Consider the following 22,845-nt stretch of genomic DNA (forward strand, 5'->3'; position numbering starts at 1 on the left):
CAGCGTCTCTCCAGGCAGCTCCTCCTGTGTGGATCAGGGCAGCATGAGTCCCTGCAGCCCGACTCCGGACCTGCACGGTGACACCGAGGGCTGCGGGACTGCGTAACCGACTCCAGTCTGCAGTTATAAAGACAGTGGGACCAAACAGGCCAACGGGTCAGCTATGTGATGGATGCTGTAATAATGATTGCAATTTGAAAACCAGCTGCACGGATAATATGTCCAAAGCGGAGGGTTCATCCACTCATGTGCTGTAGGCTAAATACAGTTCAGAGGTACTTGTACTGCTGCTTTATACCTCACTGCAATTCAGATGACATTTACTTTTTGCCCCACTACTTGTATTTAACAGCTTTGGTTACTTATAGTGAGCAGTATAAAGTAATTAAAATTAGCCCCACCTTTACCAACTGCAACACTGAAGAAATGAATACATAAATGCACCATTAAGTATAATATACATTTAATAATACTTTTGTACTTTAACTCAAGGAAATTTTTAAATGCAAGACTTTTATTTGCGACGGGGTATTTCTACTTCAACAAAAGACCTGAGTACATTTTCCACCACTGGTTGTAGAAAATGTAAATCTGTGAATCTAATACCCTTTTATTTAGCCAGAGACTAAGTTACACAAATAATCCAGAGTCAGAATTAAACAGAAAAGCAACCATAAATTCCTGAATGACACTCCCATGTGAAAGATTTCACCCCTAAAACGAGCTTAAAACAACTAAATCCATATTATGTAAAGCCGGAAACATTTGTCACCTTAACAGAGAGTATCTATTTCCAACAGCAACTGTTTTAAACTGCGGACATCCCAGCAGGAATGTACTGTATGTCCATAGACACCATTCAGAGTGGAGCGTCAAAGAAAATTCCCACTTCCCTCGCGATACCAGCGTACTCTCGCGAGCACACAGTGAATTAACACGGGCTCGCAGACTGAGATGGAGCGAAATGAGGTCTGAAAAGGACCAAATGACCGTGGGCAAGGAGAAAAGCGTCGTAGAGATACAGTTCAGGGATATCCCGAGGGAGCAGGAAAACACTCCTGGTAACCCCAAGCAGAAAGAAGAGAAGAAGGAGGTTTTTACAAAGGTAAGAAGCCGAGCGTTGGCGATGTGCGTTGCTGTGTCGCATTGCTAACGCCGTGTGGGAAAACAGACATGGAGGAGGCATGGAAGGAGGAGGGAACATTTCAGCACCGCGGACAGCGATAGTAGACGTCTAACCCATGGGTGTATTATAAGAACTCTTAATAATACATCCATGGTGTAACCTCGTACCAACTTAGTTTTCAGATTTCTCCATGACTTTGATTTAGTTCGTAAATTACGCTGATATTTGCAGGCAGCGTTCAAAGCAATGTAGTAAACAGTGACGATTACTACGTCTGCGCCTGTCCATATTCTTGCTTCATCTGTGGTTTAAAACACGCTCTGTCAATGACAATTCTGAACCCTACACTTCCCATAATGCAAAAAATACTAAAACTGTTTTTCACAGGCATCTTAGTCAATGTATAAAAGCCATCTCCCATCATCCGTTTTACACATTAACTTACCCACAATGGTCTGAACTGTAAGACATATGCCATTCTGTAATTTGAGTTGCAGTTAGATGTGGAAACTGGAACATCTGAAGAGCAGAAAGGCTCCTTGTATATATGTAACTACCTGCACCACTTGCTGAACAGGATAAACATATCTAACTGATGTATTGCAGGTGGTGATTCGGAGGCTCCCACCTAACCTGTCAAAGGATCAACTAGAGGAACAGCTCAGTCCACTGCCATCCTACGACTATTTTGAGTTCTTCCCAGCAGATCAAAGGTGTGATGACCTTTTTAACTGCAAAATCCTGCTGCATTTTCCTTTTTGTGAAAATATTTATGACTTCTCCTTTGTTTCTCTCTCGCTCTCTCTCTTTCTTTCTCTCCACAGTCTCTATCCTCACCTGTTCTCCAGAGCGTATATCAATTTCAAAAACCCTGAAGATATCCTGCTGTTCAGAGACAGATTTGACGGCTATGTCTTCATTGACAACAAGGGTATTTCTTGATTTTGCCAGTACGGTGCCATGATGGTAGACAAACAGTGTGACCTATCTTGCTATATTAAATGCAAACAAAAACATGTTTGTTTTACAGCTAGAGGCTGGATTTTATGGACGCTTTAGAGCTTTCGTTGCCATTGTCACTATTTGGTTGGTGGTCTGTTAAATGATAAGCTGCCTTTTATTTCAATATTTACCCAGGTCAGGAGTATCCTGCAGTGGTAGAGTTTGCCCCATTTCAGAAAATCTCCAAGAAGAAGCTAAAAAAGAAAGATGCCAAAGCTGGGAGCATTGAAGAAGGTACTGAAATACAGAGCTTGAGCCATCATTTGGACCTCTCCTGATGTACAGTAAACATGATATTTAGCTTGGAATGATCTTGTTTCTTTGTGAATGTAAGATATACAGAAAATCAATATTTGGCATTACTGATGGTCGACATATTTTGCTTCAATTTATTTTCATATTGGCCCTGGAACCCGCTCAGATCCAGAATACAAGCGTTTCTTAGAGAATTACTCCTGTGATGAAGAGAAATCTATGGCCAATCCTGAGACTCTGCTGGGAGAAATAGAAGCCAAGACCAGAGAGCTCATAGGTACAGCACCATATCCACAGATGATTATCTTCCTGTGAATCATGTTTCAAGTTTCAAGATTCAGATGTATAAGTTATTCAGTGTTTATTTACCTCTCTCCCTTTTTTTTGGTTCTCAGCCAAGCGGACAACACCCCTGTTAGAGTACATCAAAAATAAGAAAATTGAGAAACAGGTAAGACGATAAAAGAACAACCTAGGTATGTGAAAAGAAGTTACCCACAAATTGCTTTGACGAATTTGCTAAATCTTTTTCTCCTGCTGCATCTTTCTCCACAGAGAATAAGAGAGGAGAAGAGAGAGGAGAGGAGGAGAAGAGAGCTTGAAAAGAAACGGCAAAGGGAGGAGGAGAAGAGAAAGCGACGAGAGGAGGAGAGGCGCAAACGAAAAGAGGCCGAGAAGCAGAAAAAATTGTCTGATAAAGACATCAAAATCAAGGTGACCAATCTCTACAACTCATTTTCATGCTTACCTGTTTATACTAGTTGTTTGGTCGATGCAGTGGTATATAGTTATGGAGCTTTCTTCTGTTTTCTGCATTTTCAGCTCCTGAAGAAGAGTGACAGAGACGACGATGTGGATTCAGACCGAATGAAAGACAAAAGTGACATTGGGGAGACAGACAGGGGAAAATGGGAGAAAGCTGGAGGACAAATGAAGTCAAAAGATCCCAAAGAAAAGTAAGGATTGTAAAACCTTCACTGTAGTTTCTGTTACAGGAGACAGTTATTTCATGCATGCTTAGGGTCAACAAACTAAAATGTAATTAGTAATTTTATTTGTAAGTAACTGAGGGTACCTGTTGGTGTGTGTGTATCTTCCGCCAATGTTGCTTGTGTTGTTTCAGGTTTAGGTGTTAGGTACTGTTAGGTACAACATGCAGAAGTGGGGTTGGAATCTGCCAAATAATTCCCCCTAAATAACTGTAAATAAATATCTTATTAAATGTACTAAAAGTGAGCTATGTTTTTAACGTTGTTAAAACCTTGTTTTCAGACAATACACACAATATTTTCAGTTACAGAATTTTTGGAATGTATGTATTACTTGTTACCAATTAGCTTTAAATTTAAATATATGTCTGTATGTTATGGTGGAAAAAAAAAACACCTTTCATCTAAAAGGTATCAATGATTCTCACAGTAACAACTAATGTCATTGTAATAATTTTCTATCCGTTGTCTGTGCAATCTCCACTCTGGACACTAGAGGTCAGCCCGAGAGCGACAAAGAGCAGAGAGAGCAGCACGGACGCCGGCAGAGAGATAAGGATCATCGAGGGAAAGACGAAGAGAGGAAAAGACAGCGGCACCACTATGAATTTGATAAATTTATGCGTCGCAAAGATGAGACCAAATGGGGGAAGGGCTACTGCCAGGACCGTGTCAAGAAAGAGGGGCACCATCATGGCTTCTCTTACTGTCCTGACAGTGGAGACAAGCTAGGAAAGGAAGACAGGGAGGACCTGGGTAATAGGAAGGAGCGCCTCCGAAACAAGGTGAGCGAGAAGGTGAGCATGAGATGGGGGTGGGCGAGGATGGAGGGTGACAACTAACTGCTTTGTCTCTCATGATGCAGACTTGTAACTGTGTCTCAGAGGTGTACTGACACGTGGCTGTCTCTTTCAGGACACCCATTGCCTTGAGCTAAGAATTAAGAAAATGAATGCCTACAGATATATGGGTAGGCGTTTTCAAATTGTGTGCTGCTTGTCTCTCCCATGTCCCTGCTCTCTTGTTTCCCTGCAGGACCGTCCAGCCATGCAGCTCTATCAGCCAGGCGCACGCAACCGCAAGCGCATGAGTTCAGCAGGCAAAGGCTACGACTGCATCCCTGTGGGCCAATCACCTGAACCGGGGACGGAGCATTGTTATGAGGTGGTCACTATGGCAACAGGGTTGGAGAAGGGGTTTGAGAAAAACAAAGACGAGCAGTGAGCAGTCCTTGATGTTGAGAGGAAATGCTAATAAATAATTCAGCCTTTCAGCCTAAGTTGATGGTGACACGTTTGACTGATTATTGAGCTCATGAGACTAATATGCCCCAGTGAGGGAGAAAGCACTTCAAAACAGCCTATTAGTAATTTTCATCAGTGTTAGGTGTAGTAAAACCCAGAGCTTTGAATGTTGGTCAAGGTTTTTGTTTTGCTGGAGCATGAACATTTGTAGCACATGCTAAGTATTTCAAGCGTCTCACCAATTAATATTCAAAGAACTGTCAAACTATACCATTGGGTTAAATCTTTGGGATAATCAGTTTGAAAAATACTGAGAACAGGTGCAAACAATAGCCATTACCTTGGTGATAGCACAACAGTTAACTTGATTTCAGTCTCTTGGTATATTTCATGCACTATCTTGGTCCACATGCACAGACTGGTATTGTTTTAAACTGCCTCCTGCTAACTAGATTTCAGTTTTAAACGTCATCCAAAGAGGAAGTTCAGTGTCATCCCTTTTGGTCATCATGTTTCTGAAGTGTGTCTGTAAGACGCAGCTCACGTGTGGTGCACATCAACAGTTTGCTGGTGATCCTCTGCAACAGAATTTGTTGCGAAACCTTTGTACAGTCCGCTGAAACTGGATGTTTTTAATGATCCTATAGATTTTATTAAAATGAAATATAATGTAAGTAGAACTTACAGAGAATGGATGTAGAAAATTTAACAGTGGACATTCTGTGTGTATTTTTGTGTGTAAAGATAAATTAACTGAGAGTTATTATTAAGATGACAGTTTCAACATGTTTTCCGCTCTTTTTTTTTTTTTCCGTGTCTTATTACATTTGGTCCATCTTATTCTTAAGTGTCGTAAAGCAGAGACGAGAACATTTTTTGTGAGCAAATCTTTGTACTTGATCACCCATGAGCCAGGAAGAACACATTCTCTACATTTCTACAAAGCATTTCCTAGAAATAAAATGTAAGATTGCAAAGTACGACACAGATAAGTGAAGACGAATGAATTTTCTATGCTGTTTGCATGGTTTTCTATTGATTCTGTCAAATGCAATGGAAAAGCCACAAATATTGATAAAGTAATGTTTAACAAGGCTATTATTTTTGCATATGCCCAAAGTCTATCATACCTCTTGTATCTTTTTGTTTTCCTTAAGTTGTGAGAAAATAAAGCTCTTCTACCGTTACAAGACTTAACAGTGTTGTAGTCATTGTAGTAGTTCTCTGACAGTTTGGGTGAGGCTGCATTTGTCTACAGCAGTGCCCATAGTGCAAATGTACAAATTGCAGAAATGAGTCAGTTATTGTTAGCAACGTATGAATACACAAGTGTTAGTGGGTATAGACATGCCTAACTGTTTCACTAGTCATACTGGAGGCAGATTATCTAAGGCTGGTTTTATTTCCCCCCATTGTTCTCTATTACATTAATCAGAATTATTCTAGAGACAGTGTGTCACACTGTCACACAGATAAAGGAGAACTGTCATAATCAACAGGAAGCCAGCTAGAACACATCTTGTGAATCTCGTGAAGAATGAGCTGAAATCTCACTTCACTTTAAAACAACACTTTCATATAGCACATATGGGTAAATGTGTGAGTGTGCGTGTTGTAGACTATGGGGTGTATACATACTAGCATGGGAATTTTTTAAAATCTTTTTTTAACTTTTTAGCACCTCTCTTGCGTCAATCACTGCAGTTCTTTAAGTGATGAGTACAAGTGAAAGTAATGCCCTTTGATATTTCAGTCTCTTCTAAGGATTTCAAAAGAAGTATGATTTCATTTCATATTCATTTTCCATCCAAATTTCCCAGAAGCCCTTTCTAATGTTGAATAATCCCACATTTACAGGTATAGTTGAGAGAAGAATATAGAGATAATTCATGAATCTGATGGTGAGGAGTAAGACAATCATGTAGGTGATCATGCTGTCTTAAGAGTCATTCCAAGACCAAATCAAGTGTATAACTGTAGTACTGCAGTTGGTAGGATGCAGACTGTCACATGGTCTATTTCCTTTCTTTCTGGCAACCCAACGTGTTAAAACCTCATTTCCTCAGCAGTCACAATATCTGTAACTCCATCTGCATCTGGCATTCACATGCCTACCTGCCTCCTGTCTCCTGTCTTGTTCGCCTCCTCGTTCATTTAGGTGAGTTCTAAACTGACTTTTACTGAGGTTTATCTGGTTAGCTGCTGATTCTTTGTATTTACAGTGTTGATAGTGTTTCACATTGTGTCTGAGCTCCACGTGTCTTGCTTAATTTTTTTTTTTTTTTTGGTCACTGTGGTCACGTTTTTATGTGCACTCATCAGTAAAAATATTTGACAGTCAACATTTGGTATTTTTAAATCTCCTCAGTGACTTTATATCATACTTAAAATGAGAAAGTAAAATATATTTTGACAGCACTTTTATTCAGCTTTTTAACTCGTGAACACAAAGAACTGAATTCCTGCCTTAGAGCCAAGGGTCAACAATAGATATATATATGTGTGTGTGTGTGTGTGTGTACATATATATATATATATATATATATATATATATAGAGAGAGAGAGAGAGAGAGAGAGAGAGAGAGAGAGAGAGAGAGATGTTGGGACAGTGTATTTGTAAAAACTTCATAGCATAAAAAATCTCAGCTCAGCTCCAGTGGTAAGACTTGTCAGAAGAGTCTTCAAATTTTGCAAAAAATTTTGTAACATAATGCTTTTTTTTTTTTTTTTGTTATGTTGTGAAAATGGTGTTGAAAGGACAATAATCGTCATTGCTACTATCCTAGTCATTGTTGCAGCAATTCTGTACTTTCCATTGCAAAAGTTCCACAGAAAGCAACAGTGGCTAATATGCGTCTGTTGATTTCACCTCTGGTCTGGTTTGTGGTAATCCCCTTTCCCACTACCACCACTACCACCACTACCACCGTGCGAGCCACGTGCGAGAGAAAGTGTTTGTATTCCCTGCCTGTGTTCACCAACTCAATTCTAAGATACAACTCAGTTTTGCCTTGCCTCTTACTTTAAACCGTTGATAACAAAGTCTCTATCAGTTGTGGATTGATTCCACAATCTTTTTTTTTTCTTTTTTTTCTTTCTTTTTTTTTTTTTGCATGTCTGTTGAACACAAGTTACCATGAGCGACAGTTGGCACTCCACCACAAATCAAGCATGTCCTTTTCCTGTGTGAAAACTCCACCCGACACATGTGCTACTCACACGCAAACAACAACATAGTGTAATAGAGTCCTGATGTGAATGCTACAGTATCTGTTTCACACCTTGACATCAATCAGTTTGCACAGTTTTGCATTCAGCTGCATGCATTACTGTTGATAAGACCTAGAGGAATTTCCTCTTGTGGTGATGATATCTGTTGATTTGAAACTTTTTTGTGTAAATATTACACAACAATTACATGACCTGCATGACCCCCCACCCCTCACGCCCCACCTGTATGTTGCAAAAAAACACTCTTCCACAAGTCTCACAAGTTTTTGTTAACACAGGTGATTAGAGGCCATTCCCATCCAGCCATGACAGGGAATTCCAACGGCACCAAGCTAGACAACGCCACCCTGTCCCTGTTAAAGGATGGAAACACAAGCATCATCATCTCTGTCGCCTACATGATCATCACTGCCGTTAACCTGGTGGGAAATGGCCTTTCTATGTGGATCCTCCTCTTCCGTACCTCGCCCAAGACTCCCTCCATCATCTTCATGATTAATCTCACCCTCACCGACTTGGCCCTGGGCACTGCCCTGCCCTTTCAGATTGCCTACCAGCTACAAGGATACAACTGGAATCTGGGACCCAGAATGTGCAGGTATTCTTTATGGCTTGTAAAACAATACTGACTTATTGACAAAAGGTGGCCCGTTCACTTTTCTACAGATCAAACAAAGAAGAAACAGCATGTTAACTGCTGTGCTTTAGAGGAGCCACTAGGCAGATTTTGTTACTTGTGGACTGGAGTCAGGACAGTTAGTTTCCATCATTTTTCCTAAGCTAAGCTAGCTGCTAAATGACGATCTAACTTTTAGCAACTTTTGTCAAACTGTTCCTCAGATGATTATTTTGGTATTACCTGTGATGACAAAAACATAACTCTCTTCATCTACATATCCACCTACAGTGCCACTGACCCTCATCTTCTACACCAACATGTACTGCTCCATCCTGACCTTGACGGCCATCGGTATTGACCGCTACCTGGGCATCGTCAGGCCCATGCTATTCAGACAGACCAGGGAGAGGAGGTCTATTGCCATCATCAGTTGCCTCCTCATGTGGGGTTTGGTCCTGAGCGTTCTATATCCGCTGATGACCACAGACTTGACCTTTGATATTCCTGAACTCGGGATTACCACATGCTTTGACGTGCTGAAGACAAACATGCTCCCATCCATGGCAGCCTGGGCAGCCTTCCTCTTCAGCATGGTGTTTGTCCTCTTCCTCTTCCCTTTCTGTGTCACAACATTCTGCTATGTCAGTGTCATACGCAAACTGGCCAGAGACTCAAAGACGGTCCAGAAAGAGAGAGCAATACGTCTTGCCTTTATTGTTCTCCTGGTCTTCATCATTTGCTTTGCACCCAACAATATCCTCCTGTTGATACACACTGTGCTGAGACTTTTCTATAAGAAGTCACTCTACATGGCCTACAAACTTACTCTCTGTTTCAGCTGCCTGAACAGCTGTATCGATCCGTTCATTTACTACTTTGCTTCCAGGGAATTCAGACAAAAGCTGAGACATATAGTGAATCTGCACAGCCAAAGTAGTGCGGACTCAATGAAGATGGAGCATAAAGAAAGTATATACTCGACACAGTGCCCTTTTGAAGGTCAAGAGAGAGAACACAGCAAAATGTCTCTGATGCCGCAGCGAGAGGGAATGTGAGAAAAGAAAAAAAAGGGTGAGAGAGATATGAGAAAGGAAGTGAGCTGAGAGTGAGTTAAGGTTTCTCATGAGTGTATCAGACTCTTACAAAATCTAGACATATTTCAAAATCTTTTTGCTTCAGTTTTTTATGTTCATCACAGAAATTCATTTTTATTCCTGCATTACCGTACATGTTTTTCTTTTTATGAATGAGCAACCATTTGTTGTCTGTATATTTTAATATCTGCCTCAGCATCATAACATTTATCCCGAGAAAATATGTAGCATGCACACATGTAAACAAAATGTGAATTAAGTATTAACCTTCACTGTCTGAACATAGCTGACTTTTTAATATTTTTATTATTACCTCTGTAAATGTCTCTGCACTGTGATTATATATGAATGAGTAGTTTTCTTTTTTACCTTTTAATTTTCCTATTCATATTTTTATTAACTTTTTTGGCTTCCTCAACATAAATAAATTTATCATTATTTTTATTGTTGTTATTAGTGGTAGTAGTAGTTTGCAGTTCTTAGCATGCTACTCTCCTACTAACACTTTTTTTTGATGAACAACACAACACACATGAAGAAATAAATAGTAAAAAAAATAAAGAACACATGATCAAATTGAACTCTTCAAAAAAGAAAGAAAGAAAGAAAGAAAGAAAGAAAGAAAGAAAGAAAGAAAGAAAAATAGATTGTGCTTTATCCATAATAGACAAACAACAACAACAACAGCAACTGACATACAACCCTCTACTATAATCATGAAACTCTTTGGTTCTAGGAGCATTTATAATCATTTAAGTTACAATAATTAATTTGATGATAATGACTGAACATTTGAATAAATTAAGATGTTTTGATTAACTGAGTCAACCTCACCATACAAAGGCCATTTAGTCCAAAAGATTACCATTTCAATATAATTAATCATTTACAAACAAAATGTCTTTCTCAAACCAGTCACTCTTAAATATAGATTTTCCATTAACTTTAGTAAGCACTCTATTGTCCCATAAAGTTGGTACAGGAGGAGAAAAATTACAGGCAAGTGCAGTTTGCTCTTGTGCTAAGCGTGCGATTGGTGGATCCACCCATGTTACGAACGTCATCACGTATGCGCCGGCACGTTCATCAACGTAGCAAGTGGCTAACGCTGTCAGTTTCTGAACTTGTTCAGGTGAGTGCATTACGCCCTGTTTACTGTGATATAGCGTTCAGATCATGAAATCATTTCCGTTTTGTATACAGATGACTGTGTTAATTCAGCCGTGTCCTTTTTAAGAGGTAAAGTCGCTAACCAAACGCTACAGTCACATTACGTTTACTTGCACCTACAGGAGCTAATTCACAAAACAACCTAAGCTAGCTGATACGAACTGATGTACTTAACACCAAGTTCATCAGAGTAGAGCAGCAGAGTAGTGAGCTCCATAAGTTTAAGATTTAATTGAAGCACAACGTTGTGTGGATCACCATATACTGATTATGACAGCACAACAACAATATGTAATTACAGCGAGTGGAGTTTTTGTTTGTTAGCATTGAAAGCAGCTTAGTTTCCTCTTGGATTGCATAATTGTATTATAGACATGGTCCTAGGGCTGCAACTGATGATTATGTTCACTGTAGATTAGTCAGTTAGTTGTTTAGTCTAATCTGATGTATAGTTAAAAATGTTTCTTGCAGTTTCCCATAGCCCAAAGGGACTATTGTGAATTGCTCGCTTTGCTGGACCAACTTTTATTAACAATTCTATAAATCATGGAAAAGCAGAAATCCTTCACAATGAAGAAATTCTTACCAGTCAATGTTAAGCATTTTTCCTTGTATAAATGACTGAAATGATTAATCTTTTATCATATTTGTTGTTGTTCTGATTGATTAATCACCTAATAGCTTCATTCTGAGTGACAGTGCATAACTGAACTGCTGCAGTCATCTCTAACCTAAACTAGGCCACATCTGTAATGTTTAACTTAACCATTCATCACGCTCAGGGCAGTCAGACGAGAAGGCCACCATGGTGCTGAACCCTGTCATTTCCAAGCTCTCCGGTAAACTGGTCGTGCTGGCAAGTGCCTCTCCAAGGAGACTGGAGATTCTTCGCAATGCCGTATGTTTCCTTTTAGTTAAACTCATAGAAACTGCATGTATATCACAACTGCTATACATTTATCTGTGAAAATGTAAAATTGTGCATATTAAATTGAGCTGGAGAAGAATTTGCTTTTGTGGGCCATGGCTTAATTGACAGTCATATTGACCCCAGCAGAGTTGTCAAGTTGTTGTGTGAATGCCCATGGGGAGTCTATACACTCACTTTAAATGGAACAGACACACTAATTTATTTATTCACTGTTTGTTATCAGTGGCAATGTATGGCAGTATATCTAAGGTTAAGAAAGCCAGGGCCGATGAATGATTAATGATTTTGTTCATCTCCTCTGTAACGTTACGGAGTATTTTATTATTGCGTTGTGTTGTCCTACGTGTTAGGGCTTACGCTTTGAGGTGGTACCATCCTGGTTTAAAGAAACTCTTGACAAAGGACTTTTCAAAGCACCTCAAGAGTATGCAGTTGAAACAGCCAAACAGAAAGCCCTGGAGGTGGCCAGGAGGATGCCCTTTGTGAGTCAAGCTCTTATTGTATGACAGACTACAGTGTATTTTTGCTGTAGAACTGCATATTCATAACACATTTTGTCTTAATTTGCTTTAGAAACACCTGAAAACTCCAGACATAGTAATTGGGGCAGATACTATTGTGGTAAGAGGAAGAAAGTATCACAGCATTTTATCTGTTTACTGTTTGTTTGCAATATAAGTTTAATGTGTTTTTTTTTTTTCTTTATTCACTGTGGCTTGTTCATTTTCAAAGACTGTGGATGGCATGATTCTGGAGAAACCAGTGGACAAACATGATGCTTATAGGATGCTGTCAAGGTTTGTATCATTTGCGTGGTTTCTGTCTGAATTCACATAAAAAAAAATCAAAGCTACCATTTATAATTTCTCTCTTCTATCTTTTATTATTGTCTTCCAGCCTGAGTGGTAAAGAGCACAGTGTCTTCACTGGTGTAGCAATTGTCCTCTGTCATGAGAAAGAAAGTGAGTCACAACTAAATAATGGTTAGACTTCCTTTCTGCAGACAGGTGTCAAAACAAACCTGTTAGAAAAGTTAAGCCTAATGCATGAATTCATACTATTTTAAATATGTATGGGAAGGCTTGGCTTGCAAAATATTGTAGTTCCATCTGTAGATATATTTATTTTTCTAAACTTCCCCACCCTGCAGATGAAGAAGTAGATTACCAGTTGGTTGACTTCTACGAAGAAACAAAGGTGAAGTTTGCTGATCTCTCTGAAGATATGCTGTGGGAGTACATCAATAGTGGTGAGCCAATGTGAGTATGAACATTTGAACTTTCACACATGTAATAGCTATTGATTTTCTCTTGGTTTAGTACCAAGACCTCACCAAGCATTCAGTCAGTGGAGGTCATTTAAATAGATGTGAGCTTCATGAACCTGTTGCTATTTGGACTTTGGTGCCTGAGGTGTTTGCCTTGTCCTGTTTGACAGGGACTGTGTCAGCAAGAAATAAAATCTTGACTCAGGTCAGCAAGAGAGTGTTGTCTGATTTACTCTGCATTTGGTGAACCTATTCTTAGACATACACTCCTTCAGTGGACCTGTTTTTGTGTCATTCTGAGTGTATATGCTGCTGTGTAAGAGAAATGTGTGCATTTGTGTCTGATAGGGACAAAGCTGGCGGTTATGGTATTCAGGCTCTTGGTGGCATGCTGGTGGAGTATGTCCATGGAGACTTCCTTAATGTTGTAGGTTTTCCCCTCAATCACTTCTGCAAACAACTGGACCTTATTTACAACCACTCTACTTCTGCTTCGGACCGGGAATGTGCATCTGTCCATCTGAGCCACAATGGCACTCTCACCACCTCAGTACTCACTCAGCCCACCTCACCCAACTTGCCACCTCAGCCCAGCCGCAGTCCCAACTCTCCAGCCAAACACAACTCCTCACCCAACCCCAGACCAAACAGCCCATCTGCCAGTCAAACACACCACACCCATGACGGCCCTTTGTGCAGCCCTGTCCATAAGGTTAGTATTTCTCTCCCTACGAGCACAATCCATCACATTTTAGTTCTCGTTATTTATAAGAAACAATCTGCTCTTAAAGGTGAAAAGGAAAGGCTGTGAAAGTGAAGTGGGTGAGAGTTCCTGGATGTTGGTCAACAGCTTGTCTAAACATACAGAGGACAGAGAGGCTGAGCTCCGAGATTCTGAGATTACAGCATTACCACTGACAACCAGCAGAGGGCAGGTAATGGCGCTCAATGTGACAGAGCATGAGGACAGTGAACCTAAAAAAGAGGACTTGCAGCGAATCACTGGACTAATGGATGGATTCAAAGCCTCAAAGGTAATTTGGTACAAACTGTATGCTTACATTTAAGATGTGTGTGACAACTTTTTCATTGTGAAATATTAACTTTGAATATTTGCTATTGTTGTTATTGACTTCCAGAGGATGTAAACAAGTGTTTAGCTTAGCGAAAAGGGCTTTTGACATTATTAGAAATAAACTTACTGTCTTTCTTGACAAGAGTTGGATGAGAAGATCAGTACCACTCTCATATCTGTCCATGAAATGTGAGGCCGCAGCCGGGAGACGGTTAGCTTATCTTACCTCAAAGACTGAATATGGGAAAACAGCTCGCCTGCCTCTGTCCAAAAGAAAAACTGATCTGTTTATAGCACCTGCAAAACTCACTAATCTATGTATCATATCATGTTTGTTTAGTCCGCACAAAAAGTATTGTGCAAAACGACAAAATGTGGTTTTACAAGAGGGGCTAAGTGCTGCACTATTTCTTGTTCAGGTGCTGTGACTTCCTGTTCTCTCTGCTGGTTGCCTGGCAACTTCAAGGTGACCACAAGACTCCAGGATACACATTAAACAAAGGATAAAAGAAAGCATATAATTTGATAATTAGTGATGTTTAGAAGTGCTGCTTCACATTGATCTTCTCATCTAACTCTCACGGCAAGAAATGAAAAAGCATCATTCCCCAAAATGTTGGGCTGTTCCTTTAAGACGCACTGTTCTAGAACTGTACTGGAACACAGGAAACTATGTATTTTTTTTTTTTTTTTTGCTCTTTAATGAACAGAAATGAAACAGAATGTTTTTACCAATATGGGTCTCAGTTTCACTTCACTCTTCTTGATCTACCACGACCAGGAAGTGCCAACAAAGGCTTTTTTATTTTCTGACATCACATGACACATCCACATAAATAAAAATTCATTTTCTCCCCTGTATCCATTTTGCCTTTCCAAAAATGTTCTAGGCACTGTTTACTGCATCCAAGTTGTGTGTGTTCGACCTGCTACAGAGCAGGCCAGGGCTGGATGCATCACAGGTGGCCCACGAGATCAAAGCCTCTGTGAAGGGGACTGAATGCCTGCTGGAGGCTTGTGCTTCTCTGGGACTGTTGAAGAGCAAAGAGAGAAGTAAGTTACCACTCAGCTTTATTGATAATTACATGATAATCTTACCTTAAAGTGACTGAAGCATTCAATACTCAACTTAAAATCGACCTTTCTCATGTTGTATGATGTCTGTACTCCCAGCAAGCCAAAAGCCTGTGTACGAGAACACAGATCTGGCGGTGCGTTTTTTGCGGTCAGATGCTCCTTTTTCGCTGCACGGATACATCCAGCATTGTAACAACACAGTGTGGCCTCTTTTCTCCCACCTTGAGAGTGCTGTGCGGGAGGGTACCAACCAATATGAGAGGGCCTTCGGCAAGAAATCTAAGGATGTGTTTCAGGTGATTATCTTTAAGCCCAGCCTCAGATTTACATAAGGCAGATGGAAAAAATGGAAAAAAATGTTTTATAGATGCTATTTTTCATTTCTCTCTGTCACACGTCTCTGTTTAAAGGATACGTACTACAACAGCCAAGACGTGAAACTTAGATTCATGAGTGCCATGCACAGCATCGCCAAAGTCACAGGAAAATCTGTGGCGACGGCTTTTGACCTCTCCGGTTATAAAACAGCCTGTGACCTCGGAGGTAAAGAAATACTTTAAAAGGTTAAAATTGCGTGTGCTTGACTGATAAACTAATCTTCTTTGGGGGTTTTTTTTCTCCTTAAGGATGCACTGGTGCCATGGCCTATGAGTTTACAAAAGCCCACCCTGGGTTGTCTGTGATAGTGTTTGACTTGCCTGCTGTTGTTGAGATGAGTGAACATTTCCATCCACCACACACAGACAACAGGGTTTCATTTGTAGCAGGTCCGTTTGTTCATCTTCATTAAAGTCATTATCTTTACCACCTATGTTCAGTGGTTAAATATTGATACAGTGTAGTTAACATATTTTATTGTGACAAAAACTAATTGACGGTTTCTCACTCTGTGATCTAAACCTGTGGCGTTTTTCTGGCTTTATAAACAGGAGACTTCTTTAAAGATGAGTTACCCAAAGCAGACTTGTACATCCTGGCAAGAATTCTTCATGACTGGCCTGATGAGAAGGTGCATATTCTGCTGAGTAAAATCGCGGATGCGTGCACACCAGGTAAAACTCAAATCTCAAATCTCTTTTTTCATTTTTTTGTCTCCAGCTTTTGACTCATCATTTAACAGTAACATAGCATGAGGTTTTCAGTCATGTGCTTCTGAAACTTTGAGTCTGCAGTTTTTAATTTCTTCAGCGAGACTGTAGCAAGTAATTTTACTGATTAGTTCACACATTTTGGTGAAATGATAAATAAAATCAGATGCTTTAGTTGGGTTTAGTGGGACTTGGTTAAGATCCGCTGTTCTCTATTAACATCTTACACTTAAAACACATATAACAAGATGCTGGTAGTTTCAGAGCCAGGTCAAACTGCCAAAAGTTGATGGAAGTTTTAGTTTTGTTTTTTTTTTTCCTTATTCTTCTTGAGACTTATTCTTTGCCCTAAAGAAATGGCATGCAGGGAGATAAGGGGAAACAAAACCGACACAGTTGTTCTCTAAAGTCGTATATATGCAAAAATATCATGCACTTGCACCATGCCGCCAGGCTGCGGGCTCCTGATAAGCGAGATCTTCCTGGATGAAGACAGAGGGGGCCCAAGTCGTGGGCTGCTGCAGGCCCTCAGCATGAGCGAGGGGAAGCAGAGGAGCGCAACAGAATACAGTCTGCTTCTGAAGAGCAACGGTTTCATCACAGCACATGTCAGACATACAGACAACTTCCTGGATGCTATGCTCTGCAACAAAGTGTGACTGACATGACTCTGAACAACACTATACATAAGGTCTTGTAATATCCTGTGCGTTGTAGGAAATCACAGACAAAATTACATCAAGGCTGTTTTTATGAGGAGGTGTGAGTCTGTAAAGCAGCCTCTGTGAACCAATAAAAGTATTTTTGTGTTATGTAAATATTGAATGAAAGAAGTCTCTTCTTGTTTGAAGTTTTGGACACAAAACAAAGCATACTCTTGTGTATGTCTCAACAGCCATTTTAGAATTTTCATATTCACTAAGGTCAAACAATCTCTTGTGTTGGGCCTTAGGATGTGCAGTGCTCATAGCTGAGACCATGTTGGATGGACAGACACCCTACTCTGCTCTGCAGTCTCTGAACATGCTTGTCCAGACTGAGGGAAAGGAGAGATCAGAAAGCAAGTACACTGACATGCTGAGCAAACATGGATTTGGGAACACGCGTGTGGTTCACACTATGAACTTTTTAGATGCTTTTATTGCCATTAAAATGTAGAGAATCATGCACACATGTTTTTCATTCACATTCATGGAACATCTGTCAATAAAGTAACTGCAAGATAAAAAAATGCTCAATTATGAGTTTAAATCCAGCCTTTAAGATTTTACAGATTAAGTATCAAAAAATGTATTTTAACATCAAACAAATTCTCATTATACAGATTAGCTCCTTCTTAAATTATACATGTATTATTGGATTATTACTACAGATTCAGAAATATGTAAGGAACAATTAAGTATATCTGGCTGAGGTGGAGATAATTTCTACTATTTCGTGTACTGGGTAGGAATATACAATAATCTTATTAAGTAAGTGTTTTGGTTTTTTTTTTTTTTGTGGTCCCTTATCAGAAGTAAAATCTTAACTGAATTGACTGCAAACCACCTGTAGGAGCTATTGTATTTGAGAAGATAGTGCATTAATTTCACCCGCTGCAGTAATTACATCTACCAAATGTTGCATGCCACTGCACGCAGATGATTAAAAGCGGAACAGTGACAAATCTGCAAAACAACTATTTCAGAACAACCACTGAACTTCTCATCTGTCATGATGCAGATGAGAAAATCTGCAAAGTTTATTGATAAGAGACCTGAGTACCAGTAATATCCTGCTTGTGGTTTTGGTTGTGCTTGGTACATACAGTGATACCAGCCTCATTGTGATACTTGATAAAATGAGATTGGAGCTTGCCTTGTGTAGTCTATTGCTGTGTCTGAAATGCACCTCTCTCCATATCTGGATCACCATTAGGTCCAGCATGCCCCCCCCCCCCCCCGTTCGAGCTGATGAGCAGTACCATGGCATCCAAAAAGAGCAAGCAGATGTTTTTTTGTGTGGAAGTTGTGCCAATTTAATCCACTTTCTTAAAACACTCAGCTTTGCCTTTGGGAAGTGCAGATCCTCTTAGAGGGAGTGGAAGAGCCCACAATATTGAGGCACTGCTTTTCTTGTAACTTGCCCTCTGGTAGTGCTGCTGGAGTCACATCACTGGATTCCTACAACCCACTGGATTTAAACGTTGGCAGAGCAGCAGTCATTCAAGTCAGATGTGATATGAAGCCCATACCAGTCCATTCACACGATGGCCGTACCAGTGATGCATTTTAAGGTAGAAAAGCATTTTGAACTTCATGTCATTCCTCAAATATCAGGATTAAATTAATGATATAACTGTCACCAGATGGGAGATTTGTAATGTGAATAGTACTAACGGACGGATGAGGCATTAGAAAACCAAGCTGTCTGGGATTGTTTGGTGTGTAGGTTGCTCATTCCAGAAACACTCACTCTGTGGTCAGCTGGATGACGGCTGTGGCTGGAGTGTGCGCATCCTGCCTCTTAAACACTCTCAACTGTTATATTAGGATGATGCAATCTGGATGCAATGGGGCTAAGATGATTAAAGAAGAAATAATAACATCTAAGTAGTGTTATCGTCTAAATAGGATGTCATTTCTGCATGCTGATGTTTTTTGCCCCGGCGGACATGACTTCATGTTTACTTCAGCTTTATAGAAGGCTGGAGGAAGATTGCCAGTGATGAGGGAGGCAGAGCCTTTTTCACGGGGGCTGTGTCTCATACACACACACACAAACACACACACTGAGGCATGGGTGGAGCCGTCCTCTTCGGTGATGGGTTCAGTTCATTTTTCACTGCTGACCCTCGCTCTCCCACTGTTACAAACTGGCACAGCTCTCATAGCCCTACATGCAGTATTAAAGATTTAACTGTGATCTCGAAGCAGTTTTGCTGAGTTAAGTGACACTAACCTGTGTCTATTTAAACACAGCATATATTATTGCCCCATTTGGATTGTTTGATCATTTGCCCCCCTTCCAAAAATGATCATACTCCTCTGATGTTAATCTATCCCAAATTAAAGCTGCAGAGAAAATACCTCTCTCATCACTGTTGTACTCACAATTTAAGTGATATATTCTGGGAATGTAACCCAAATATTTACTTTGCAGTTGAGAGGCTTGCACAGTGCCTCAGTGTCTTGCTATGTCAGCAAATATCCTCAAGATGGCATCACAAACCTTCTCCAGAAAACCTTTGAATGTCACAGAGTTCCTGTTTCCTTAAGCTGTCTGATTCCTTCCTGTGGCAGCTACTTGTGTATCATACAGATTTGAACAGTGAGTGACAGTGAGCTATCAGGTTTAGGGTTTACGTTGCCAAGTTTGGTTATTAATTTGTACTTTATGTGTATGGTTGGGTGATATAGTTTATTGACGCAGAGAGGCATATGACACTACCCTTTAATTCCTTGCAGATAAACCTCTTGGATTTCAGATTTGAAGCAGCAGGTAAAGCAGCCAAACAGCTGATGGGAATGTGAGAATATCTCTGGCCAGGATAAATAGCTCTTATTCTTTGTGACACTGAAAGTGTATCCGGATTACTCTTCATTTTGGATCCTTCTCTAAGTATTTTCCTAGAAGGGTAATAAGGGTGGTCATGTTATTCATGGCTATTTTCTTGTCAGTCTGGGCTCAGGCTCTTTGTGACATCTAACTGATTTCCATTACTCACATGTTGTTCTTTCGATGGGGAGAGACAGAAGGAGGTTATTCTGAAGTTCAAATATGACAGTGAGTGTAAATCACATAAGGTTTGTATTATTGTGAACACACACTGAATGCATCAAAATACCATACATTGCAAAATTTTCCCGTCGCGCTGATTGTGAAAGCCTGTATTGATTCAATACTTCATACACATTGAATTACTGATCAGTTCTTTTTAAAGACGGCTAAGTGACACCAAATGGTTGTGTCAGGCTTGTGAAATACAGATGAGCGTTGCAAATCAAATAGCAGAGTTTATGTTCCCTTTAAACATGATGAAGCATTTCCAGGAAAGGATCTGCATATCCCTTCACTTCCAGTGTCCCAGCTGCACCCGCTCACCCTCAAATGCCTCGACTTTTGTGTACGAGCATCAACAGCAAAGACTCTGCTTAGGCTTTCTAATGAAAACCATTCAAGTCAATCAAGTTTACCAGAGACCAAAGGCCAGTGTAATTTGGGAAAATTGCTGAAACTCCAAAGTAATCTTCTGTAATGTGATCTTGCCTATTGAACACTGGCTGTACTGTACGTGTCGGATAAGAGCTCAGTCATTTTCTTCAAATGCAGTCTTGACAAGCAGCATGGATATCCACCTGCAAGTAATCATCATTCTAGTGTTAAGTGCTTTGATATTAAAATGACTGATTTAAGACCATTTGCTGCTAGTAGATAGCGATTTGAAAACACTTCCATATGTTGATAGGAAGGATAAGCTGAGTTTGTGAACTGGGAGAACTGCATGTTGTGTTTACTGTTGTAGAACAGCCAGGGAAAACACACCATGGTTTAGTCATGTCTTCAATTTTTCAGTTTTCACTTGAGAGAGCAGCTTATACATTTAACAAGAATGATGCAATCAAAGCCTGTTACATAGTAATGAGTGCAAAGTTTCATTAGATTTAGTATGTTAATTGCTTTGTAATGTAAACTTGTGCGTCAGAATTTCATGCAACTTCCAGTATAACCACTTGGGGGCAACGTTGACCTAAGAAATCAATGCACAGGCTGCTTTTATCAAGTTTTATTGTTTGTTGATAGTCTTATCAGAGTGACAGGAAAGGACAGACAATTTCACTGCTGAGATATTTGAAATTTTGCAAATATCCTTGTCAAACTTTTGTGTTATCTTAGTTGAAAAATAAATAGTATCATTGTTTATACCGCAAGCCTCTTTGTGACTTTGGGAAGGATACACAGAATTCAAATGGTTGCATGCAGAATAACAAACACTCTCTAATCAGTCAGTTTTCTGAATTGCCTCTCAAAACTGAACTCATGCTTGGGCACCTGTTTCAAAGAGCAGGCTTGTTTATCAAAGTCCTCCTCTGTCAACAAACAGAATAAGCGCGATGATGGCTGGCTCCTCAACCCACATCTGATTTCAGCAAATGTGCAATTGTTCAAAGTGAGTTGTGCTTCATTGATTTGTTTCAAGGCAGAGGAAAAATAACCTCAGGGCTTCTACCAGTTAGAAATAACAATGGAGTCCTTCTCTGCTGTTTGTAGTTTTTTTGGCCTGACATCAGAACATGGAGGGATTTTCACTGTGGATTTAACTGCTGGTTGGGACTGTATAAGAAAGTACTTTTCATTGGAGACAGGGCTTTATTTTTGGGTAACAGATGTAGATTATATAGCCATTGTACTTTGATTTGTCAAATTTGAAATGTCAATCTGCAGAGATTTTTAATTGATCTATTTTGGGCATATTTGTTTTTATTGATAGGGATGGTGGAGATGAATGGGAAAATCAGGGTTTAGAGAAGACATGCAGCAAAAGGCTCAGCCGGACTGAAACCGGGCTGCTGCGGCAAGGACTCTACATGGTATGTGCTTAACCCGGTGAGCTACCAATGTGCCCACACTCTGCAGAGGTTTTAAATTGATTTAGATTTGTTTTTCTTTTCAGTGCCTCTTATGATAATACTTTTCTTTATTTGTGGACTTTTTAGATGACGTAAAGTAATAGTTTGGCATGTCAGCAAATTCACTTATTTTCTTTTTTTCTGCATAAGAGTTTACAGTCTTATGTCTGTGCACAAAGTGTGGAGCTGGGGCTGGAGTTAGGAGGCAAATAGCTTAGCTTAGCATAAAGCCTGGGAGCAGGGAGAAACAGCTAGCATGGCTCTGTTCAAAAATACACTGAGCACTTCCTCTATAGCTCATTAATTAACATGTTTTTTGTGTGTTTTACTCATACAAAATGTAAATACAACAGCAGGACACGACAGGAGTCTCTGCTGCTTTTATGGTGTTCAGGTAGCAACAGCAAGGCTACAGGAAGTACGGAAGATAACGCTCCAAAAAAAGAAAGAAAAAAAAACCACAGCTTATGGTGTTTACATTTCTATTCATGGCTGTATAAAACAAACTAGATGCAAATTAGTGAGCTTTTGAGGTTGACATAATTTTGAACTTTGAACTCTGAACTGACAGCAAAGCTAGCTGTTTCCCCTTGTTTCCAGTCTTTCTGCTAAACTTAGCTAAACCCTCTCCAGTGAGTGTAATCCATCTTCTACTCTAGCTTTTGGCAAGGAAGCAAATAAGTGAATTTCCCAAACTGTGAAATGAGTGCTTTCAAAAAATGATGTTGGAATAAGTGTTTGGACTGCATTATTTATCTGGTCACCCATAACTCTCAACTTTTACTTCCACTAGACCACGGGATATATGAACATCAGCAGTGACATAGCGAACCCACCACTACTGAGCTCAGAATCAGCCTATTTGGCACCTGCTAAAAGCCAATAACAGTCTCATTAACATATGGAAATATTTGTTGCGGTCAAATACGAAAGTATGTCTCCCCTTCCTGTCTCCATGTGATGTGTGAGGTGTCACTCAGAGATACAGTAGGGGAGGAGACTCTCTGTGCTGAAATGATTGGTGACAGGGCTTTCATCCGACCCACTGAGGGCTCTTTGTTGTTATT

General features: G+C 40.0%; 3 protein-coding genes across 6 annotated transcripts; all 3 read left to right on the forward strand.

The window, feature by feature from the left end:
- Positions 1–882: 882 nt before the first annotated feature.
- On the forward strand, positions 883–5,813 carry upf3a (UPF3A regulator of nonsense mediated mRNA decay). 2 transcript variants are annotated; one of them, XM_018702671.1, is made up of 10 exons: positions 883–1,105; positions 1,733–1,839; positions 1,951–2,057; positions 2,264–2,362; positions 2,550–2,660; positions 2,779–2,834; positions 2,939–3,097; positions 3,206–3,339; positions 3,869–4,169; positions 4,408–5,813. In XM_018702671.1, the coding sequence occupies exons 1-10, from the start codon at positions 965–967 to the stop codon at positions 4,594–4,596; spliced, it is 1,404 nt and encodes a 467-aa protein (XP_018558187.1). In that variant the 5' UTR covers positions 883–964; the 3' UTR covers positions 4,597–5,813. The 2 variants fall into 2 exon arrangements, with proteins under 2 accessions (XP_018558187.1, XP_018558188.1); XM_018702672.1 differs by having other exon boundaries at positions 3,869–4,157.
- A 796-nt stretch (positions 5,814–6,609) lies between these two features.
- On the forward strand, positions 6,610–10,005 carry p2ry8 (P2Y receptor family member 8). The gene is made up of 4 exons (XM_018702618.2): positions 6,610–6,774; positions 8,127–8,446; positions 8,609–8,613; positions 8,762–10,005. Exons 2-4 carry the CDS (start codon positions 8,154–8,156, stop codon positions 9,520–9,522), a joined length of 1,059 nt encoding a protein of 352 aa, XP_018558134.1. The 5' UTR covers positions 6,610–6,774; positions 8,127–8,153; the 3' UTR covers positions 9,523–10,005.
- A 595-nt stretch (positions 10,006–10,600) lies between these two features.
- asmtl (acetylserotonin O-methyltransferase-like) lies at positions 10,601–17,399 on the forward strand. 3 transcript variants are annotated; one of them, XM_018702734.2, is made up of 15 exons: positions 10,601–10,693; positions 11,514–11,629; positions 12,013–12,144; positions 12,236–12,283; positions 12,395–12,459; positions 12,560–12,624; positions 12,813–12,921; positions 13,278–13,641; positions 13,721–13,963; positions 14,895–15,057; positions 15,178–15,377; positions 15,492–15,624; positions 15,708–15,848; positions 16,011–16,133; positions 17,122–17,399. In XM_018702734.2, the coding sequence occupies exons 2-15, from the start codon at positions 11,537–11,539 to the stop codon at positions 17,325–17,327; spliced, it is 2,085 nt and encodes a 694-aa protein (XP_018558250.1). In that variant the 5' UTR covers positions 10,601–10,693; positions 11,514–11,536; the 3' UTR covers positions 17,328–17,399. The 3 variants fall into 3 exon arrangements, with proteins under 3 accessions (XP_018558250.1, XP_018558252.1, XP_050928401.1); XM_018702736.2 differs by lacking the exon at positions 17,122–17,399 and adding an exon at positions 16,623–16,987; XM_051072444.1 differs by lacking the exon at positions 17,122–17,399 and adding an exon at positions 16,623–16,987 and having other exon boundaries at positions 10,683–10,800.
- Positions 17,400–22,845: the final 5,446 nt, after the last annotated feature.

This window comes from Lates calcarifer, linkage group LG1 (assembly GCF_001640805.2).
Source record: "Lates calcarifer isolate ASB-BC8 linkage group LG1, TLL_Latcal_v3, whole genome shotgun sequence".
NCBI classification, from domain to species: domain Eukaryota; kingdom Metazoa; phylum Chordata; class Actinopteri; family Centropomidae; genus Lates; species Lates calcarifer.

Excerpts from the sequence above, each read along its gene's own strand:
- p2ry8 (XM_018702618.2), top strand. The coding sequence starts at position 8,154 with ATGACAGGGAATTCCAACGGCACCAAGCTAGACAACGCCACCCTGTCC.
- upf3a (XM_018702671.1), top strand. The coding sequence starts at position 965 with ATGAGGTCTGAAAAGGACCAAATGACCGTGGGCAAGGAGAAAAGCGTC. Across the intron at positions 1,106-1,732 it reads AGAAGGAGGTTTTTACAAAG|GTGGTGATTCGGAGGCTCCC; the intron begins GTAAGAAGCCGA and ends GATGTATTGCAG. Across the intron at positions 3,340-3,868 it reads TCAAAAGATCCCAAAGAAAA|AGGTCAGCCCGAGAGCGACA; the intron begins GTAAGGATTGTA and ends TCTGGACACTAG.
- asmtl (XM_018702734.2), top strand. The coding sequence starts at position 11,537 with ATGGTGCTGAACCCTGTCATTTCCAAGCTCTCCGGTAAACTGGTCGTG. Across the intron at positions 11,630-12,012 it reads TGGAGATTCTTCGCAATGCC|GGCTTACGCTTTGAGGTGGT; the intron begins GTATGTTTCCTT and ends CCTACGTGTTAG. Across the intron at positions 15,849-16,010 it reads CAGGGTTTCATTTGTAGCAG|GAGACTTCTTTAAAGATGAG; the intron begins GTCCGTTTGTTC and ends CTTTATAAACAG.